General features: G+C 38.1%; 1 protein-coding gene across 1 annotated transcript in view; it reads left to right on the top strand.

Annotated features, from left to right (window-relative positions):
* LOC120542065 (anthrax toxin receptor 1-like) overlaps window positions 1–20,783 on the top strand; it is a 177,879-nt gene that overhangs the window by 98,151 nt on the left and 58,945 nt on the right. Inside the window, exons 8-11 of the mRNA XM_039774198.1 lie at window positions 4,267–4,347; window positions 7,460–7,520; window positions 10,625–10,723; window positions 11,199–11,268. Of these exons, the coding sequence (XP_039630132.1) occupies window positions 4,267–4,347; window positions 7,460–7,520; window positions 10,625–10,723; window positions 11,199–11,268 (311 nt within the window). The remainder of the gene's footprint in view (window positions 1–4,266; window positions 4,348–7,459; window positions 7,521–10,624; window positions 10,724–11,198; window positions 11,269–20,783) is intronic.

The following is a 20,783-nucleotide window of genomic DNA, read 5'->3' on the forward strand; positions in this document are numbered from 1 at the left end:
GAGTAAGAAAGGGAGGAATCAAAAATGACACCAAGATTCTTTGCAGTAGAGGCAGGTCTGATGAGATCACCACCAAGATGGACTGGGAAGGAGCTCATTTTATTAAGTTGCATTTTAGTCCCAATTTGCAGGAGTTCAGTTTTGTTGCAGTTTAATTTTAAAGAGTTCTGCTCCATCCAGGTTTTAATTTCACTAAGGCAGGTTGTGAGCTGAGAAAGCTCTGATGAAGTTCCACTTTTAACATTGAAGTAGAGTTGAGTATCATCTGCATAAAAATGATAGCCCAGTCCATAGCTACGAATAATATGGCCAAGGGGGAGCATATAAATACAGAAGAGAAGAGGGCCAGGACAGAGCCCTGAGGAACTCCTTGTGTGACTGGGCCGAGCTGGATCTGCTGTTGCCAAGACTAACAAACTGCTTGCCTATCAGTCAGACAGGACTTGAAACACTGGAGGGCAGTGCCAGAGATAACCAGCATGTTCTCCATTCTGACAGTAGAATGTCATGTCTGACAGTGTCAAATGCTGCACTGAGGTCTAACAGAATTAATATGCTGGTTTGTCCAGAGTCTGCTGCCATAAGCAATCATTGGTTACCCGTAGCAGAGCAGTTTCACAGCTGTGCTGCACCCTGAAACCAGACTGAAAGGGTTCCATCAAATTATTAGACGATAAGTAATTGGTGAGCTGGGAAGCTACAACACGCTCAAGAGCTTTTGACAGGAAAGGTAAGTGGGAAATAGGCTGGAAATTGTTAAGATTGTCAGCATCAAGACCAGACTTTTTTAACATTGGGGTTACAGAAGCGATTTTAAAAGTGAGTGGCACAGAGCCAGTGTCAAGGGATGAGTTTATTATTGTTGTAACAGTCGGGATTATGGCATGAAGGCAGGATTTAAGTAGTGTGCTGGGGATGGGGTCCAGTATACAAGTAGTTGGCCTCATCTTACAAAGCAGGTCATTAACAAACGCAGATGTGACTGGTGAGAACTTAGAGAAGGAGCTGGATGGAGTGGGAAAACAGGGAGAGATATAAACAGATGATGTATTTATGTTAGTTGAATTATTTAGATCTTTAATTTTGTTACGGAAAAGTGGAGGAAATCCTCACAGACTTCAGTAGAAGAGGTAGTTGGGCCAGATGCAGGTTCGAGTAGTTTATTAACTACAGAAAACAAAACCCTTGGGTTATCGTGGCCACTTTCTATTATTCTGCCATAGTGGGTGTTCTTAGCAGCAGTTAGTGCTTCTCTGTAAGCTCTTTGGTGGTCAGAGAAAGCCTGGATGTGCACGTGAGGCCAGTCTTACGTGACATTCTCTCAAGGCGTCGCCAGCTGCTTTCATAGATCGCAATTCTGAGTTATACCAAGGAGCTGAACGTTTAAAGGAAACCTCCTTATGTTTTAAAGGAGCTGTTTTATCTAATGCTGAATGAAGGGCTGAGTTATAGTGGTCAACAAGACTATCTAGTGTTGACGGAATAGGTGCAGACAGTAAAAGATCAGAAATGGATCCAGAAAGGATAGAGGGACAGATATTTTTAAGGTTTCTGTAAGAAATTTGTCGTTTACAGGTAAGAGGAGGTAAAGGCAGTGAGACAGTAAAAAATACTGCTTTATGGTCAGAGAGTCCCAAATCAGTGCTGTAAATATTGGCAACAGATAGTCCAGAAGTGCAGATCAGATCCAATATATGACCACCAGAGTGGGTGGGAAAATCAACATGTTGTGTCAAGTCAAAACAGTCCAGTAAGGATAGGAATTCATTTCTCAGTTTAGATGTAGTAATGTCAATATGGATGTTGAAATCACCAAGAAGGATAATTCTCTGAGAGTAAGAGCTTAGGTGGGTTAAAAGTTCAATCAGATCAGATAAGAAGGATGCATTGTATTTTGGGGGACGATAAAGAACAATGAGTGAGACAGGACCTGTTTCCGTTATTAGTTTAAGAGCCAGGCACTCAAAAGACAGTGGACAGTCAATTGGGATTCGTTTGATATTTAAGTCTGCTCTGATAATTACCGCTAGCCCACCTCCTTGTCTAGAGCTGCGAGGTTCTGTATGGAAAGTGAAACCAGGTGGAGTCGCCTCCGTGAGAGACGTCAATTCGTTTGGTTTTTGCCAAGTCTCCGTTAAACACAGTATATCAAGTTTGGTGTCAGTGATGAGTTCTGACAGCACCAATGCTTTGCCATTAAGAGATCTTGAGTTAAACAGAGCAATGTTAGTCAATGAGGCATCTTTTTGCACAGAGCTGTGATCAGGGTTTATTTCCACAGAATGTAAATTTGGCACACTGACACTTGTATTTCCAGGGCCATGAGAAGGAATGCTTATTCCTGAGCAAATGCTGCCGGTTGTCTTTTCATTCGCACCCCGGCGGTGGCGGCGACCTGACCCGCGATGTATATATTTCGGGCGCTGTAAAATATCGGCGTCTTTTAGGATGTTCCAATCAGACCATTTGCTCTGGACAAACTGTTTAATAAGAAGGAGTTTGTCATGAGAGTATTTTAGCATGATACTTGGCAATACTTATCTGAAAAGCAGTGGAGAAGCAGCACAGCATAGCGGAACCATTTGGATTAGATGAGATGAACGGCGATAGCAAAGCAGCAGAAAGCATAGCAGGAGGAGGTAGCAGGATTTGCAGGTTCCAATACACAGCCACAAACAATAACGCTTGATAATTTCATGCGTGATCGCAACGGAGCCATAAGCCAGGTTAATATGAGCATCAGATCAGATCCCAGTCGTACAGTACTGTAAAATGAATCGGGAGCAGATCAGCATAGCGAATATAATCACGGAGAAAGATTATCCCGAGGTCATAGATCGCCAGGTACAAAGAAATGTTCGTAGGTCTCGTCCCGCGATCCACAGACTCAGCTGTTCCCAGTCAAAGTAGAGTCCATAAAATCTGTAAATATTAAGCCAAATCCATGCAATTCAGGTCGGCTGTATCCACGAACTATACGTACAGTAAAAGAAATAAAACAAGCGTGAGAAAGTGTAGAATAAAGGCGAATTTTGCGAAAAGTGTTGTTAACAGGGAGGAGCGGCAGCAAAACCAGGTATGTTTACAAGCCTTAAATTTTACGCTGTTTGGCTTGCTCTCTCTCTCAGGGGTGGGGATCAATCTGTTCTTAACATAATTCTTCTTTTTGTAAAAACTTGATTGTTTTGTATGGATTGTAATAAAATTAATAAAAAAATAAATAAATAAATAAAATAAATATCAGAACAGCAGGCAGGAAGTATGATTTTATTAAGGCTTGCCCCACACAGAGGAAATAGCAGGTACTCATCTCTCTCAAACTGAAAAATAAAGTTTGTTTAATGTTTTCCCTGATGCTTTTGCTTGTTCACTGCAAATGTTACCAAGTAAGTGCAACACTGAAACACATGGATTCTTCTTGGTAATACTATTAAGGGGTTATTCGCGCATATTTCACAGAGATAACATACAGGTCCATACAAAAAGACATTCATTACCTTTAAGACACAAATTCAGCTACACATTTTCAGTTTCCTTCCGTGTGCTCATTTTGTGTTTAAATGTATTTACAAGTTTTCTGATCATTTTTGGCCCACTTACAGTATCAGCTTTATATAATCAGGAGGCTGTGTTATCTCTGTGACATCATGCTAGTCTTGTGAAGCATCATCAGGCACTGAGAAAAGAAAAGTTCATCTAAGCCAGCCACATGGCAAATTTATAGGAAAACAAGGTCACTGGAAAACACAGCATATTTGCTGTGAAAAACACTTTGACAAATTTCGCAGATCAACACTATTTAATTTTAAGCATAAACCAAAAAATTTAAGAATCCTGTAGATCGAATAGTGTTGTTTAATAAAATGAGTAGGATACTTCTTAAGTGGTGTAAAATATGTTTGTATATTTAAATGGGTATATTTAATACTGTGTAATTAATATAGTTATTTTACACATGCATGAACCTGAACTTTTCTAATTACCCAATTATTGTAGATTTTCCACACCCCTTTATGTCTGTAATGCTTTTTTCTGGGTACTACTGAATAATCTAACATGCTACAGGCATGCATATTGTGTTGATTGTAGTCTCTAAATACAGTATGCCTGGCATAAGTCAGTATGGGTGTGTACATGAGTGCGCTCAGGCTGCTCTGTGCTCCAGCTTCCCATAACCCTGTAATGGAAAAATCAAGTCAATATATTTTGTTTATATGATATAGGAATTAATAATAAAATATCTATATTTTTGTTAATATTTTTAAGCTTGCCACAATAGCTGACACTATAGAACACGTGTTTCCTGTTGTCGGAGGATTTCAAGCTCTTGGAGGAACTATTGATTCGGTATGGAACAATGTTACATTTTTAGGCTTTAATATCAATGTGTTAAGTACAAATGAAAAGTTTTAAATAATGGAATGCTATTTGTGTGAAAATTAAATAAATAAAATGGCAATTATGAAGTAACTAATCTCATGAAAAAGTACAAGTGATATATCTAAATGAGTTAATAAATTATGAAAAAACACATGATTAAAAGAAAGTCATGTAATTATTGTGAAATACAAGGTCATCATTTTATTTTGATTCAATAATGTAGTTACCTTATGTTTAATTATTTCAAATAGGCCTAGTTTTTAATTAACAATGGGATGTTCCTGAATGCATGTTCTCCCCGTGTCTGTATGGATTTCCTCCAGTGCTTGGCCCTAGTGTGTGTTTGGGGTGTGCGTGTGTGTGTTTGCCCTGCGATGGACTGGCACCCAGGGTTTGTTTCTGCCTTGCACCCTATGCTAGCTGGTATAGACTCCAGTAGTCCCCCATGACCCTGTTCAGGACTGAATGAGATAGAAAATGACTGACTTACTGACTGACTGACTCTTCTGAATGGCACATTTCTGAAAGGGTCATTAATGTCGCTTTTCATGGTCTCATCACTTGTCAATCAAGACAAAGACCAACAGGTTGAACCTTTTTCTATTGGTTAATCATTTGCTGATATTTGCTGGTTTTAGGTGATAGGCTAACAAAGATCTTTACCACTACTTGCATTTTATCTGGCAAAGATGTGGAGGCAGTTAACAATTTTGATAGTTTTGCAAATAAAATAGAAAGATATCATTTAACACATGATGTCATTTTGAGAGAAATTGACAATGTATTGGAAATGCTCAAACATATAAGTGCTCTTGAAAATGTGGATTTTGAAGAAGAAGCCGTTAGTAGTTTAAAACTGATTAAGATTGATCCTGTGCAGACATAGTACTCAATCAGTCTTAAACAACTGACAACCTCTTCAACAATTATCTGTTTGGGCATCCCCAATATGCCATCCACATCATGTTGTGTCCGACATACTGTTCTTCAGATCGGAGGGGCTAAGTGCTTAAGTGGCAGTTACCCATTGGACAGGGACTGGGAGCCTCAGAATTCCACAAGCCTTGAAAACATTCAAGAAGACAGATGGAAACTTTTAGTTAGAGACAAAATAGCAGTCCAATGTTAATTATGTGGGTTGTTCTTGGTGCATGATGTAGAGTGAGATAGACACAGACTGCGACAATTTGACAGCAAGTAGAGCAATTGGAGATACCGACAGTATTTATGTTAAAGAGCAGGAACAGGGTGCATATGTGTTGTTTTATGTTGTGTTTCTCATGGATCATAACAGGGGGAAAGTGTAACTAAATTGTTAGGTTTTGAAAGTACAGTTTATCTTTGTTTACTAAATCTGCCCATTGCACAATACACTTTACAGTATGGAAAATTACTTTTGTATATTTTGTCTGTAAAACTTAGCTATCAGAACTCTTATTTGCTCTGTGTTTTTGCAATTTTAAAAGTCAAGGAAGTAGCACTAAAAAGATCTTTTGTAGCCTGCTGTCTACAGTCAGGCAAAAGTAATCAACAGGAAAAGACTAACCAATAGGAAGAGGTTTAGCCTGAAGGTCTTACAATTGCCAAAACCTTCATGAAAAGAGACATTTTTAAACAAATAGTGCAGCCATTAAAAGAGTAATTTGGAAATATGTATTGGTAAATCATAAAGTCTATAAAAGTAAGATCACTTTGAAACAAAACCTGAAATAATTAAATGTAAGGTAATTACATTATTGAACCAAAATAAAATGATAACACTGTATTTTGTAGTAATTACAGTATTTGAGAGAGAGAGGGGTTGGGAACATGCACTGATAGCACATTGCTGCACCCACCACACAATGAACCACCTGGATTGGGACCCAAGTGCAGTGGGTGACACCTCAGCACCACACTGGAATAGCGTGTGGGTTTTTTATGGTGGCTGGAGTGCCAAGCCTGCCACCAACCCCCAAGTTTTTCCTGTAAATTGTAGGACCTGATTGCAGAGCTGGAGGCAGATTAACATCATACTCAGGATTGAGCAATTGCAGATTAAAGACCTTGCTCAAGGGCCCAACAGAGTAGAGTCATTTCTGGTATTTACGTGATTTGAACTGGTGATGCTTCCATTGCCGGCGCAGATTCCTAGCATCAGAGCCACCACCCCACCTAGTATTTGACTTTTATTTAAATACTAGCCATTCCCCGTGGCTCCGTCCACATAGTAGTGAAACAAGACAGTGAGGAGGGCCCAGCCCAGCTCCCTACTCCTGATGTCATGCTTCCTTCTCCCCTCGGCCTGCAGCCTCTATCTCGGATTAGCGTGTATATATCGTTCCAGCAAGTGAACTATGATTCTTAGCGCGAGAACTTAATAATAATTCTTTACATTTATATAGTGCTTTTCTCACTACTCAAAGCGCTCAGCAATTGCAGGTTAAGGGCCTTGCTCAAGGGCCCAACAGAGCAGGGTCCCTTTTTGGCATTTACGGGAGTCAAACCGCCAACCTTCCGATCGCCAGTGCAGAGCCCTAGCCTCACAGCCACTACTCCAAAATCAATCGGAGTATTCAAACAAATTATAGAAAACAAACCCAATCCAAATCCAAAGTAGTTCTGTTATTTGCTCGTTAAGCGGAGGTAAGGTACACGCCCCGAGGCTGGTGCGTGAGTGATGAGGTCCCCGCCCTGCTCTCCTCGGCCCGCTGCACGTCTCTTGGATTCGTGCAAATAAATCGGTACTGCAAGCGAACTATGATACATAACGCAATGAGAGAAGTCGCAAAATCAACTGGAATGTTCAAGCAAATTATAGAAAAAAACCTGATCTAAATCTGCTCTCTCATGAAAAGTGGACAGACATACAGACAGACAGACAGACGTTGGATTTTATATATATATGGAGATGCATTCTTCACAATTTATTGACTCATTTCCATATCACTGTACTTTTTGCATGTGATTTATTTCTTAATTTCCATTTTATTTATTTCATTTTGGCACACATGGTGTTCCATATTCAAGTGACAATTTTTTATATACAACATGATGCAGAATAAAATTAACTCTGTGTTATTTTATGATTATTTTTAAGATTCTTAGAAAATCCTGCATTGAAATTTTAGCAGCAGAACCCTCAAGTGTTTGTGCCGGAGGTATGTACTCTACGTTAAAAGTAATTTGTTTTTTTACTTTTACAAAATGTTCTAATTTGTACATTTTGGTGGCCAAAGAATTTTGATTGATTAAAAATGAATTTGCTTAAGTACAGACAAGAAATTTCAAATGTCTTGGACGGTTAACCATTATTGAAATTAATCAAGTAAAGAAAATGGGACGAGGCCTTGTGTCTTGCTGTCCGGGTAATACGTTAAATTCTTTCTGTTACTGTTCACTAATAAGGTCATGTCAAACCAAATTCATCTGCCGTACGCAGGAGAGTTTTTGACCTAAGTGGCTTGTGATCGCATTAAGCAAAACAGGGTCACACATAGATTCATGAACAGAACAGGCATAACAGATTGAAAAATTGGGGCATGATTTATACATTTAAAAAATCTCTGCCATTAATTATTTGTTATACTTTCATGCTTTTAAATATATGTTATTTGTTTTGTGGAGTTATAACACACACTGCATACACTGTATATCTTACACAAGTACACAAAATGGCAAGTTTAAAGCTTTCAAATGATAATAACTTAAATGATAATTTCTATACAGTTTACCTCACTCTTTATTTATAGCTACTTCTGCTTTAGTGTTTTTAAGCATAATGATTTCACACTGAAAGTTATCTTTTATATTGCATTTATATACAAAAAAAGAGTCTAAAATAAATTGCTATAGCAATTCCAAAAATCTTTTGACACAAAGTTCATTAGTTCACATTTATGTAAAAATATTAAAATTCTTTTCATATACTGACAGAACATAAAAGCTTTCTTTAGCTGTGGATGTAAATTGGCATGCTCGTCTTTATCATCTATCTTTATAATCTGTCTGATTTAAAACGACCAGGACATGCAGCCTGTGAACAGGCCATCAGTTTGGAGCTGAAGGTGTATACTATATAACTTGACAGCATCATTGCTTTGATTACGCTCACGGTACACGGATGTGATTGAAAGGTCTTGCTGAATGTGGCATCCTACCGACCACATCAACTACCAGGTGTGGATGCAAACAGTCAGCTTCTCATCAGAGTCACAGAAGCGAAGCCGACAGCACAGCCAGTGCGCACCAGCTTCAACCCACCATCTTGCTGCCAGCGCTGCCCGCTTATTTCAGAGCTGACCTTTTTCCCTTCGCTATCTTGTCAAAATCGACAATGTATAATATGACAGTAACTAGGAAAGAAAAGGACGCGGTCACAACCAGGACCTGAAATTAAATAGAATTAGTCAATCCAACATGCTGCAGCAACATTACTCTAATGCAAACCAGCATTTGCAGTAGAAGGCGCACGGATCACTCAACCGTTTAAATTTTAAGTAAATGTAATTATAAAGGTAGATGGTTCTTTTGTACAAATGACAGGTTAATAGGAGGCTGGGTTATGTGATGGCTGATTGGGTGGAGTTAGTACTGAAGCTAAAGTGCCTGCCAGTAGAACATTGAAGTGTCAGGAGATGTAAAGTGATGATGACATGCACGATACCAGCTATGAACAGCCTGAGTTTCTCTGCCATTCAATTTCAAATCAGCTATTTTTAAAATAACACAGTTTTCATTGCTCAATTAGTAAGCATTTATGTAAACACCATTAGTTGATTACACTTTCAGTTTCAAAGCACTTAGGGATATCTTGTGTGTGGCTATATAATGTGCAAACATAAAGGGAACAGTTTAAAACAAGGAAATATCAGAAAATTAAATCAATATGCAGATTGGAATATGGCAGCCTTTTCTCTGATGAGCATTAATGAAAACAGTTTAACTATTTTTGAAATATCTGTTTTTATTGCTTTAAATATGAGGTAATTAATAAACTGTAAACATTATTAGAATATGACATAACTATACACAAATATGTATGATTTTTCTTGTGTGTTAATTTATAAGCACTATATGATAGATAGATAGATAGATAGATAGTGTTCCATCCAGGGCTAATTCCTACCTTGTAGCAAATGTTGCTGGGATTGGTTATGGCATCAAGTAACTCTTAAATCAGACAATAAAATAATGTAAGTCCAACAAGGGATGGATGTACACTCAGATATATATAGTCTCTAAAATCTAAATAAATAAGATATATAAATGTATAAAAACGTTTAATACGAAAAGTGAGAACATTTTAAAAAATCAATATAAAATGGTAAAATGACTAAACATTGTTTCATACAAGGCATTAGAAGAAACATCTTAAGTGTAATGTCTTTACTGCTCATATAATTATTTTAAATACTGAACCAGCAATTTAAATTATGCTTTTTACCTCAACAGAAGTGTTTTTTTAGATATATTGATGTTTATTATATGGTAAGATTAAAGTAAAATAATTAAAAAATGATCAGTTTTCATGAATACTCTTCTATTGCATTATATTTTTGTGCTTGTTTAAGTTTAAGCCCTTTGAAAGAGTTGAGTACACAAACATCTATAACTGTAAAAAATACTTCAAATAAATTAGGAAAAATATGATTTGTTTTAAAACAAGAAATTGAAAGTCATCTCTCTGTTATGATATCAGACACCTGTATAGCTTTAGCAAACTAATTTTTGTGCTCTCAGTGGTACTTGCATTCATTGTATTTCCATGGAGAACAGTGGACTCTCAGTTTGATTTTTTTTTTCCTTTTCAAAAAGACTTAAGCTTTTAGACAGGTTTTTATATCCTTGTCTTTTTTCCTCCTATAACATATGCTGTTTATCGGCCTCCTCTTCACAAAGTTCTGCCCTAAGGAACTAAAAAGGTCAGATATCTCAGCTCCTCAGTACAAAGAGCACCTTTGGCTATGGAATACAAGATATTTAAGAACAGCATCACTTTTAGTATTAGCACCAGGGAACCAGCTTTCCTTTTTCAATTTTATAATGAATTGAGTGTTCATGAAAGGTTAAGAATGGGAAGAAGGTGACTCATAAGCCCTTAGTGCTGTAACTTTACAATTCTTGACTTTTCCATTTTAATTCTGCTTGAGGACAAACTCAGGGGTACACAGTTGCTTATTTTAATGCAAATCACACTTAATAAATACTGAATTACAGAAACTTAAAAAATGTACTAACATTGTATAATTCATTTAATTTTCAGAGAAATTTCAAGTAGTGGTAAAAGGAAACGGATTTTCTCATGCAAGAAATATCAACCAAGTCCTGTGCAGCTTTAAGATAAATGACACAGTTACCATAAGTGAGTGTTGTTTAAATTTTTTTGCACATCTTGAACAAAAAATTGCATTCTCTTGCAAAGACAGAGTTGTGCTGTTCTGTTCTATGGGTAAGGACAGGACTACTACAGATTGTTTTTATATTTTTTCACTACTTTATTTATTACTAATGTAATATATATTCTTTTCTGTAATGTATAAATTATTCTCTTAAATGGGAATTCTATATTGGCCTCATGTGAGTGTGAATGTGTGCAGTTTGCTGTGCTTTTAACGGGTGCTCCATAGTTGGTTCCTGCATTGCTCCTGTTTCTTCTGGGGTAGACTCCACATCCATTGAAGCCCCCGCACCCACAATCATGAACTGGATAACGAGTTTGAGAATGGATGTATGCATGCATATATGTATGTATTTATAGTAATTTTGAAGCCATTATGTGAAAATATATTGCCCTTCATAAATAATTATCTGACAATAACTGTATGTTTGGTTTTTAGATGAGAAGCCAGTCGACATAGATGATACTTACCTGTTATGTCCAGCACCCGTTATTGATGAAGTTGGAAAGTAAGTCTGTTAAGTTTTTTCAGCTGATTTTTAGATTAACATTTATTTAAATTACCATTTCCAGTGTTGGTATCAGCCTTGTGCCTAAAGCTGCAAAGATAAGCCGTAGTCCTCCATGACCCTGAATTAGAAAAGCTGGTTAGAAAGTGAATACTATACAGACAAGAAATTTACTAGAAGCCTTAAGAACCTATTAAACTAAGAAGCACTATTGTTAATGTATTTATACCTGTATGTAGGTACTGTATGTGTGTATGTAGCACCTTTACATGTTTTCTTAATTTTAAGTGTATTAAATGTATAAATGTGTGTTCATTTTGCTCCAGAAATCACAGTTATCAATTCAAACAACTTAAAATACTTACAGATTTCACCACACCCACTGGATGTGTTTTTTATTGGGTATCTCCTTTGATTCATTTTGCCGCCTTTGGTCGCCTCGATTAGCTGACATCATTTTACACACGTTATCTTTTCTCTTTGGGTACAAGTCTGTCACTTCTCTCTTCATTTCTTTCTGTGGCTATTACTCTGGTGACCTATACTTTGCTGGACCTCCGTACACTCTCTTCTGCTTCTCATAAGTATGAATTAGGGAGTAATTATTATTATGTATGAATTGTTCTGTCTTGACATATTAACATCCTCTTGATGGAGAAGCCTCAGAGCTTGTCACTTTTAACAACTTCCGTTCCTCATTTTCTAATTTAATATACCTTGCACTATCCTCTTTCTGCCAGAATCAACCAGGCTGCAGTTAAACCCTTTGAGTATTGGTCTGCCTCGGCTCTGTCAGTTAAAGCCTAGTTGCCTAGTTCTTGAAGGTGATGTGCTGGAATCAGGACAAATGGACACGCATAAAGATCTGTGTGACTTAACAAGGTCCAAAATGTAATGGCTAGACAATGGGATTATCTTTAAAATGTCAGGTCTCGTGGGGTTTTACCAGTATGCAGTGGTTAGTACCTAGCAAAAGTAGTTCAAGGAAGGACAAATGGCGACAGGCTCATGGGTGTCCATGGCTCACTGATGCATGCGGTGAACAATGGCTAACCCATCTGGTCTAATCTCTAAGAAGAGCTTCTGTACCACAAATAACTGAAAAACTCAATGCTGACCATGAGAGAAAAGTGTCAGAACATAAAATGCATCACAAGCAGAGGCAGTGTGATGCTCTGGGCAACGTTCTGCTGTAAAATCATGGGTCCTGGTATTCGTGTGGATATTACTTTTACACGTATCACCTACCTAAACATGTTGCAGACCACGTACACCCCTTCATGGCAACAGTATTCCCTGATGACAGTGACAGCCTGCCACACTGCAAAAACTGTTCAGAAATAGTTTGAGGAACATGACAAAGATTTTACAGGTGCTGACTTGGCCTCCACATTCCGATATCACAGCCCAATTAAGCATCTGTAAGATGCGCAGGAAAAACAAGTCTGAAGTCTTACAGGACTTAAGGATCTGTTGCTAATCTCTTCGGGTCAGATATCACAGGATATCTTCAGAGACCTTGTGGAGCTCATCTTTTGACAGATCTGTGTGATGGTGCATGTCCTGCTTCCTCTTCCAGTTTTGGGAGCCTCTTGAACCCAATACCATCGGTAATGTAACTGGATGAGCTGGCAGATGAGGGCAAATCGCACTGGGAACAAGGGGATGGTGCAAGTGTCCCATGATTTTATTATTAACAAAAATCAAAATCAATGTTCCACTATAAAGTTCAGTGTACAAAAACAGTCCATAAATTAATAATCCTTAAAAAAACAGGTGACAAGTGGAGGTTAAAATCCATAAGAAATGAATCCTTTAAAACAAGGTTAAAACAATGGTTGAAGCTGTTCTTTATGAAAACCTGGTGCCTTCTCCTTTTAACTGGTGGCTCCCCTGCATCTCCTATACGGGCCTTGCCCGTTCACAGCTGCAACTGACTCTTAACTGGTCTAGTAACCTTCCGTCCCCTGGCCACGTACAACTTACACGCCAGACCGAGACTCTGGTCCCCAATGGCCAGGGCACTGACGCTGGGACTGTCCCTCCTAAGCCTCCTCGACTCCTGCTGCCTTCTCGGCCTTACGCGGCGAGCCATCCATGATCTTGGTTACTCCTGCTCCACTGAAAAGCTCTATCCGCTCCAGAGTGTCGGCCTTACTCCCTGCCAGGGCTCTCCTTCCAACTGTGGGGCTTTACTTAAGTGAGCCTGCTCACTCACTCGCTTGCTCCCACACTGGCCTTTTTCTCCTCCTTCCTTCTTCTTTCTTTAAGCTCCATTCTGTCTTGTTCCTTTGCGTTCTTTTCCCTCTGGACCTGCTACACAGCATTAGGCAGGTGGTCTTAATGTTGTGGCTAAATGGTGTATATATATAAATGTATGTATATACATACATTTATATATACAGTATATATAAATGTCTCTAGAGCTAGTGTGAAGAAACAAACTTCAGTATTTAGAAGAAGGAACACAGATGTTTTACTAACATAACATCTGCTTGAAAGGAAAACAAAAATAAGGATCGATTTTGATCTGGTCAGGATAGCACCATTCATTTATAGATATTACATGTAACTTAAGGCACCAAACTGTAGCCAGTCCAAAAACCTTGTACTTACTAATATGTACATAGTAATTACAGATATGTTCCTGTTTGGAATACCATTAACACTTAGTAGAATTTTTGATCCTATAAGACAGAAATCAGTTAAAACAAAAACCAAAAATATAAAGCCAAAGGATTACAAAAGTGAACTGTCTGTATGAAGCATATTTTCTTTTCATAGACTTCTTTATCTTATCTATTTCAGCCCATGGCATAATGAACAGAAAACACTTCACAGATGGTCATATCAAAAGGTTTAAGCACACTTCAATTAAGCAATGAAATAATGAGTATAACCTGGATGATATATAGTGCCTTTTACAATGGTAATTAATAATAAAATAATTACACATTTCAGGCAACTTCCACATTAGCTACTATATTTACCTTACTTGCTGCAACTTGTGATTATTATAACACAGCACTTCACTTATAAACCTGACACTTCTCATACCTTCTCCCTGAAGCAGTAGGTGTGCATTTTATTTTTAAAATATTCTTAGTTAGGGAGGTTTAATTTAAATTAGGCCTGTTAAGGCAAGCTTGTGCCGTTTAGGAGCTGATGAGAATCATGATGAAATTAAGAAATATCAAAATGGTGCTGCTTGTCAAAATTTATTCCTCACCACCATGTTAAAGAAAATAAATGTAAGCATATAATACATTTAAGTCACTCAAAGATTAAATAATTTAATGCAACACCTTTTTAGTCTTTGGAATTTAAATATGTAGGAGCTTATTCTCAGTTGTGTCATTAAGAAATCTGTTCTTCAGTACACATTTCCACGTAAGAGTGCGGACAGTTTCGATGATTTGCTTTGGTGAGACAGTGCTAGTGTATCTGCCATGATATACAGCTGTCTATCCACCCATTCTTAATCCCACTTAGTCAAATTTAAGGAGTGTCAGAGTCTGTACCAGCATAACTGAGTACAACGCAGCACTGGTCCATCACAGTCATTACTGATGTGAGCCACCAAGGGGCGTACAGCCGCTCTAACCCGGACACACACGAGCAGGACACGGGTTCAACACAACACCCAGTTTATTTATAATAAAACACACTGTGCACAAATCACCAACACAACTGTCCCTTCTTGCCGCCAGTCTTTCTCCTTCCTCTCCTACTCAGGCTTTGTCCTCTTCCTCCCAACTTTGGCTTCAAATGGTGGAGACTTGCCCATTTGTATTGGGCACCCGGAAGAACTCCAGGTGCCCAGTGAGCATCTTCCAAACACACTTACGGGTTTGGCGGAAGTGTGGTCAAATAAGGCCCTGGAAATGTCAATGCGCCCTCTAGCGGTGGCCATGGGTTCCAACAGGGTTGAGATCCCATGCTTATGACCCACGGCCCTGCTGGAAATCAAGGGGGCTACCCTTTGTTGGCCCGGGGGAGAAACTGTCACAAAAATACTCTCACCCCTGGTCCTTCCACACTCTGGGTGTCCTGGCCGGGCAAGTGTTCTGGCTGCCTGCCACACTGATAATACCTGATAACTGCTTTTTTGGAATATAAATAATACTGGAGTATTAATTATTAAAATAATCAAATAGATTGATGATTTAATAAAGCCTTATTACTTGATTTGAAGTCAGGCAAATCAGAAGCCCCAATCCATGGCACTTAATGCTGTTGTTCAATTTTATTGTTGCTACAGCCTGCCCTTTTTCATATGTTGTCTTTACTTTACTGCTTGTCATCACACCTTCTTGTGTATTCCTGCACTTTTTGATTGTAATGTTGTGAATTTCTTTTGTAAAGTCACTTTAGACATTACTCACTATTGAATCGCAACATATAATCTGACAGTTTGCCTGAATACTGACTACTGGAGTCAAATTTTTTGGAATCAGATGATCGTGTAATGAAAACACATGGCATTAGTTATGCTAATGAAACTGAAAGCAATATATTTATAATCTGTTATGCTTCACAAATTAATTACAGTCTGTGTATTATTAGGTTTTGAAATGTTTTCCTTGGAGCTTTTCTGGCTCTTCAAAAAACAGATCAAAACAGATTGGATAGGTCCAAAAGAGTGTCTTGCATGTCATGCTGCAGTGGAAATAAGTTAAACATGGAAGATATTTTAACAAAGTGCATCCCGCCGTGGATGTGTTGTTTATGAATGCTGATGAAGCTGTAACCCATTTCTGTGATAAAATCTTTAATTTTTAAAGGAAGGCGCACAAGGCAGCATCGTGCCACAATGGTTAGTGCTTCTTTCTCACAGTCCCATGGAACTGGGTTCTTTTCCCGACTTGGTTAATGCCCATGTGGAGTTTGCATGTCCTTCAGGTTCATTCGTATTACCTCTGTGTAGTGCAGTACTTTCCACATATGAAGGTTTATTGGTATCTCAAAATTAGATTTGTGTATGTGAGTTTTGGTGCTTGTTTTGGTAACTTTCAGCCCAAGGTTGGTCCCTTCATTGCAACTAATGCTGCCAGGTCAGGCAGAAGCTTTTCCTGCACAATGGGTTCAGAGAATGAAGGCATGTGTGTATGCACGGGTGCTCCCAACAGATGGTTATCTGAGCCAAGGTTGCTTCAACACTAATGCTAGTGCTGCTATGCTAGGCTTAGACCCACCATGCCCCTGTTTTGGAGTAACTGGACTCAGGAAATGAATAAATCAAATGAGTATTAACTACATATATGTTTATGATCTGGGTCTTGCGTTATGTCACACTGTCAGGCTAACCTCTTGCCCCTTGTGACCACAAAATGAAAAGAACAGTCTAAACTTGATAGCCCCCACTTTAAATAGATCATTTGTTTAATCAAAATGGACCTTGGTTAGAAATTCAAAGCAGAAAGAATGACACATCTGCCAAACAGAGCACCTTGTTTCCTCTCAAAATGGATTAACAAGCTATAACGAATGCTGCATGTGCATTTCTGCTGAGCTAGGCAAACATACAGTACATGTTCTCATTAGACATGCACTCAACAAATGTCCCCAAATGATCTGTTTGCAAAACACCACTGCCAGTACACCAGGTGAAGTGCTTCAAACTGCTTCTGACTCTTCTGGACTACTTAAAGAATAAGTCTGGGATAGAAGCCTTAAATGGAGTGACAGAAGAACTAGGACTGAATATGAAGGAGCATAATTTACTTGACAAAAGAGGTTAAATGATGCCTACATCAGTTGCTACTTGAAGCAACATTAAAGATTTGTTGTGTAAAAATAAGCAAAGCTAATTGTAGTTTTTCATTAGCAATGTGTAAAGGAGAAAGCACTCTTTTAATATACTGTTACTGAAGCATGAGTGATGAGAATCTGCAGAACGGTTGTCAAGCTTTAGTTTTCAAATGCTGCATGGCTTCTGGTTTTCATTATAATGGAATCTCCCTGTTTACTTGAATTCTTTGTTCATCCCCATTTCTTTATTTCTTTTTTTCCATCTATGAGTTGTTGTTTACAATAACTCATAATGAAATAAAAAGTAATGCTTTTTTATTTAACCGGAGCATTACTCAAAAAAGTCTCAAATGAATAAGACTCTTTTCAATAACAGAAAGTCTTAGAATAAACTGCAGCCGTAGTCCAGGAGTGAACATTAACAACACTTTCTCTTTCCAAATGTTGCTGCTGTAACCGATTACCCTGGTGGCAAGAAGCTGACATGGCAGAAGGGGTTTAAGGCTGACACAGAATAAGGGATGAGATCGGTGGGGTCCATACTACAAAAGAAGTGCCTATACTGGTAGGTACAGAACCATCCTCAGTGGCAGTGTAGGCAAATAGTTACCAGCGTGTGGTAGGCCACATTTATTTGGAGGTTACTTCACATGTAATTACACTGATTAGCTACATATAATGGATGTCCAGCATTGTGGGAATAATCAAAGATGTATCAAGGGTGCCAGGTTACCTGCAGTCACCTGATGGAGAACTAGTGAGACAAGCCCAGGATGTTCACAGGACATTCTTGACCCAATTTTGACCCAAAAAGAAGACATGGCGATTTCCACCAAAATTAAGCCTTAAAACTTATAATTAGGAGAGAAAGAGATAGAGCAGATGTTCATTCGGCATAAGATAATGTGGCAAGACGATGGAAAGACGGAGGAAGAGGTAGATAATGTATTATGGCACCTGAGGCTCAGTGCTTTTGGTTTGTGGGCCATTGACTGAGCACTCTGTTGTAGGGTGCAGTATCAAATTAGAATTGATTAAAAGTCTTCTGCTTAGTTATGGTTTGAATATAAACCACTCTTTCATGATACACATTAACAGCATCCTTATCCGAACTGTGTGGTGTCTACAGGGTCCAGAATTTATCTTTAGGACAGAAATAAAGTAGTTTCTGTGGAAGGCCCTGCATCATGTGTGTGTTTGTAGCCGGGTTTTTGACAATCACCCAGCTATAAATTGGTGCACTGACCTAGATTTGTACCTGCCTTGTCCCTGATGCTGCAAGGATAGACCCTAATCTTCATGGCTCTCTTAAGCAGGTTTATATTTCACTGCAAATATGAATTGAAATGTGGAATTGATGTTGATGTTGACAAAGTCAGGTTTGTAAAGGAGAAGTCGGTTAATCTTTATTTTATACACCCTTTTAACAACACAGGACACCAGCACTGTGAGCATTATGTTTTTTATTTCTCCAGTGCCTTCAATGCCAACAAGCCATCCTTGTAGGGGGTAAGCTCAGAGATATGCAGAGGGATTAGCCTGTAGCATCCTGGGTAATGATCTATCTGTCAGGCAGACCGCAGTTTGTAAGACTCAAGGATTATGTCTCTGATACAAACGTCAGCAAATCTGGAGCACCACAAGGAACAGTCCTGTCTCCTTTTCTCTTCACTCTATACACCTCAGACTATAAATATAACACCAAGTCATGACACTTACAGAAATTCTCAGATTATTCTTCATATATGGGATATATTGATGAGGTGTTGAGACAGAGTATAAGTGTCAGGTGGAGAACTTTATTTCTTGGTGCAGAAAGAATTGTCTGTTTATAAACCAAGGAACTGCTTACAGACATTTGCCACAACAAAGAACCCCTATATCCGGTCACCATTCAGGGAGTGGATTTAGAAGTAGTTCATTTCTACAAGGTCTTGGGGGTTCAACCAATGCAGACTCTTTTTTCCATAGTAGACTGTGTTTCTTTAATATGATTAATAACATCCCTTACATATTCTATAACTTTGTAACAGTGTGATTTTCTATGCTGTGATGTGCTGGATTGATAACATCAGTTCAAGAGAGGTCCACTGAGTTGACAAGCTAATTTAAAGTGCAGGGTCATTTATGGAATGCACTCTTGACCTCCCTGGAGGTAGTAGCAAAGGAGAGAGTTAAAACAAAACTGATTGCCATTCTGAACAATGCTGCACATCCTCTCTCTGATACACTAACAATGAGGACTTTCAGCCAACAAATTATTCAGAAGTATGTCAAGAAACGCCTTTGGGGCTACTTTATAACAATAACAACATGCCTGCAAAGTACCTCACTTTGACTGTAAATACCAAGTCAGAAATTTTTCTTTCTTTTTAATTTTCTCCTTTTGAGTCATTCTGGTGTCTGTTAAGACCATACTATCTATCTATCTATCTATCTATCTATCTATCTATCTATCTATCTATCTATCTATCTATCTATCTATCTATCTATCTATCTATCTATCTATCTATCTATCTATCTATCTATCTATCTATCTATCTATCTATCTATCTATCTATCTATCTATCTATCTATATCTATCTATCTATCTATCTATCTATCTATCTATCTATCAGAGCAGCAGTTAAGTACTAAATATATAAACTGAACACTACAATTAAACCAATTCTTAAAAGCTGACAGATACTGGGAAAATAGTAGGCATACCTGAGAGACTCTGAAGAGCACACATCAATAGTTGGTACACAAACCACGGTCAGTTATGATATAACTGTCTACATAAGAACTGAAATGATAAAGAAAGTAATAGCAACTAATTTAAGGAGATACACAAATTGAGCACAGCGACAATATCAAACTTGAAACAGAACAAGGAAACAGAAAACAATAAATGGATTGATTCTGTGGAGATCTTCAAGGCTTACTAATCAAGTCAGTATCATTCAGTAAGATAAGTGTCAGTTTTATTATGTAGCAGAAATTGTGTAAACTAATACAAAGAAAGGGTTGCAGTTAAAAAGTCCTTATGTACCTGAATGTTCCGATGTTGCCTTACTTAAGAAGAGAAAAGCAGTGGGAACACCAGTTTGGATGAAGGCAATATAGAACAATTTCAAACATTTTGTGATATGTATGCTATTATTGCACATGTTTTTGCAAAATCAAGATATATTATAATTGATTACTTTTATTTTGTTTATATAAAATTATTAATGGAATTGGTAGATTGTGTCATTTTAAGGTAGGATATTATTTTTAATATCATTAATATATTCTACAGATTAAATGACACTGTGCATTGTAAGCAGAAATTGCATCAGGAACCTTTTGGTGTAAACGTAACATTGTAGTTGATGTGCCAACACAAGAAAAGGCCATTTCTGGGCAGTCTCCACAGGTATAATCACACAAGCCTTACAAATGACTAACAGCTGAGGCCATCTTGCCAGTTTCTCCATGTACCATTTCCTTTCGCAAGGCCAAAATGTATTAACAGGTCAATGCCCTCATTCCTGCAACAGTCTTTTGTTCTAAGTTCTTAGCGTTCTCCAGTCTTGGCAAGGGGAGGTGCAGTCTGTAGATAGGCAGGGGCAGAATGGAGACTTTTTGAAGGAACATTTAATGACACTTAAAAACTGGAGATACTGAGGAACAGAACTGTTCAGAGAATATGCTCAAGTTCCATGTGACTTTGACCAACAAAAAGTGGGTATAGACTATTGAAGGTTAGAAAAGTTGTGTTGTCATTTGTGTGCAAACTA

The sequence above is a fragment of the Polypterus senegalus genome, chromosome 1 (genome assembly GCF_016835505.1).
Source record: "Polypterus senegalus isolate Bchr_013 chromosome 1, ASM1683550v1, whole genome shotgun sequence".
In the NCBI taxonomy this organism is placed as follows: Eukaryota; Metazoa; Chordata; class Cladistia; order Polypteriformes; family Polypteridae; genus Polypterus; species Polypterus senegalus.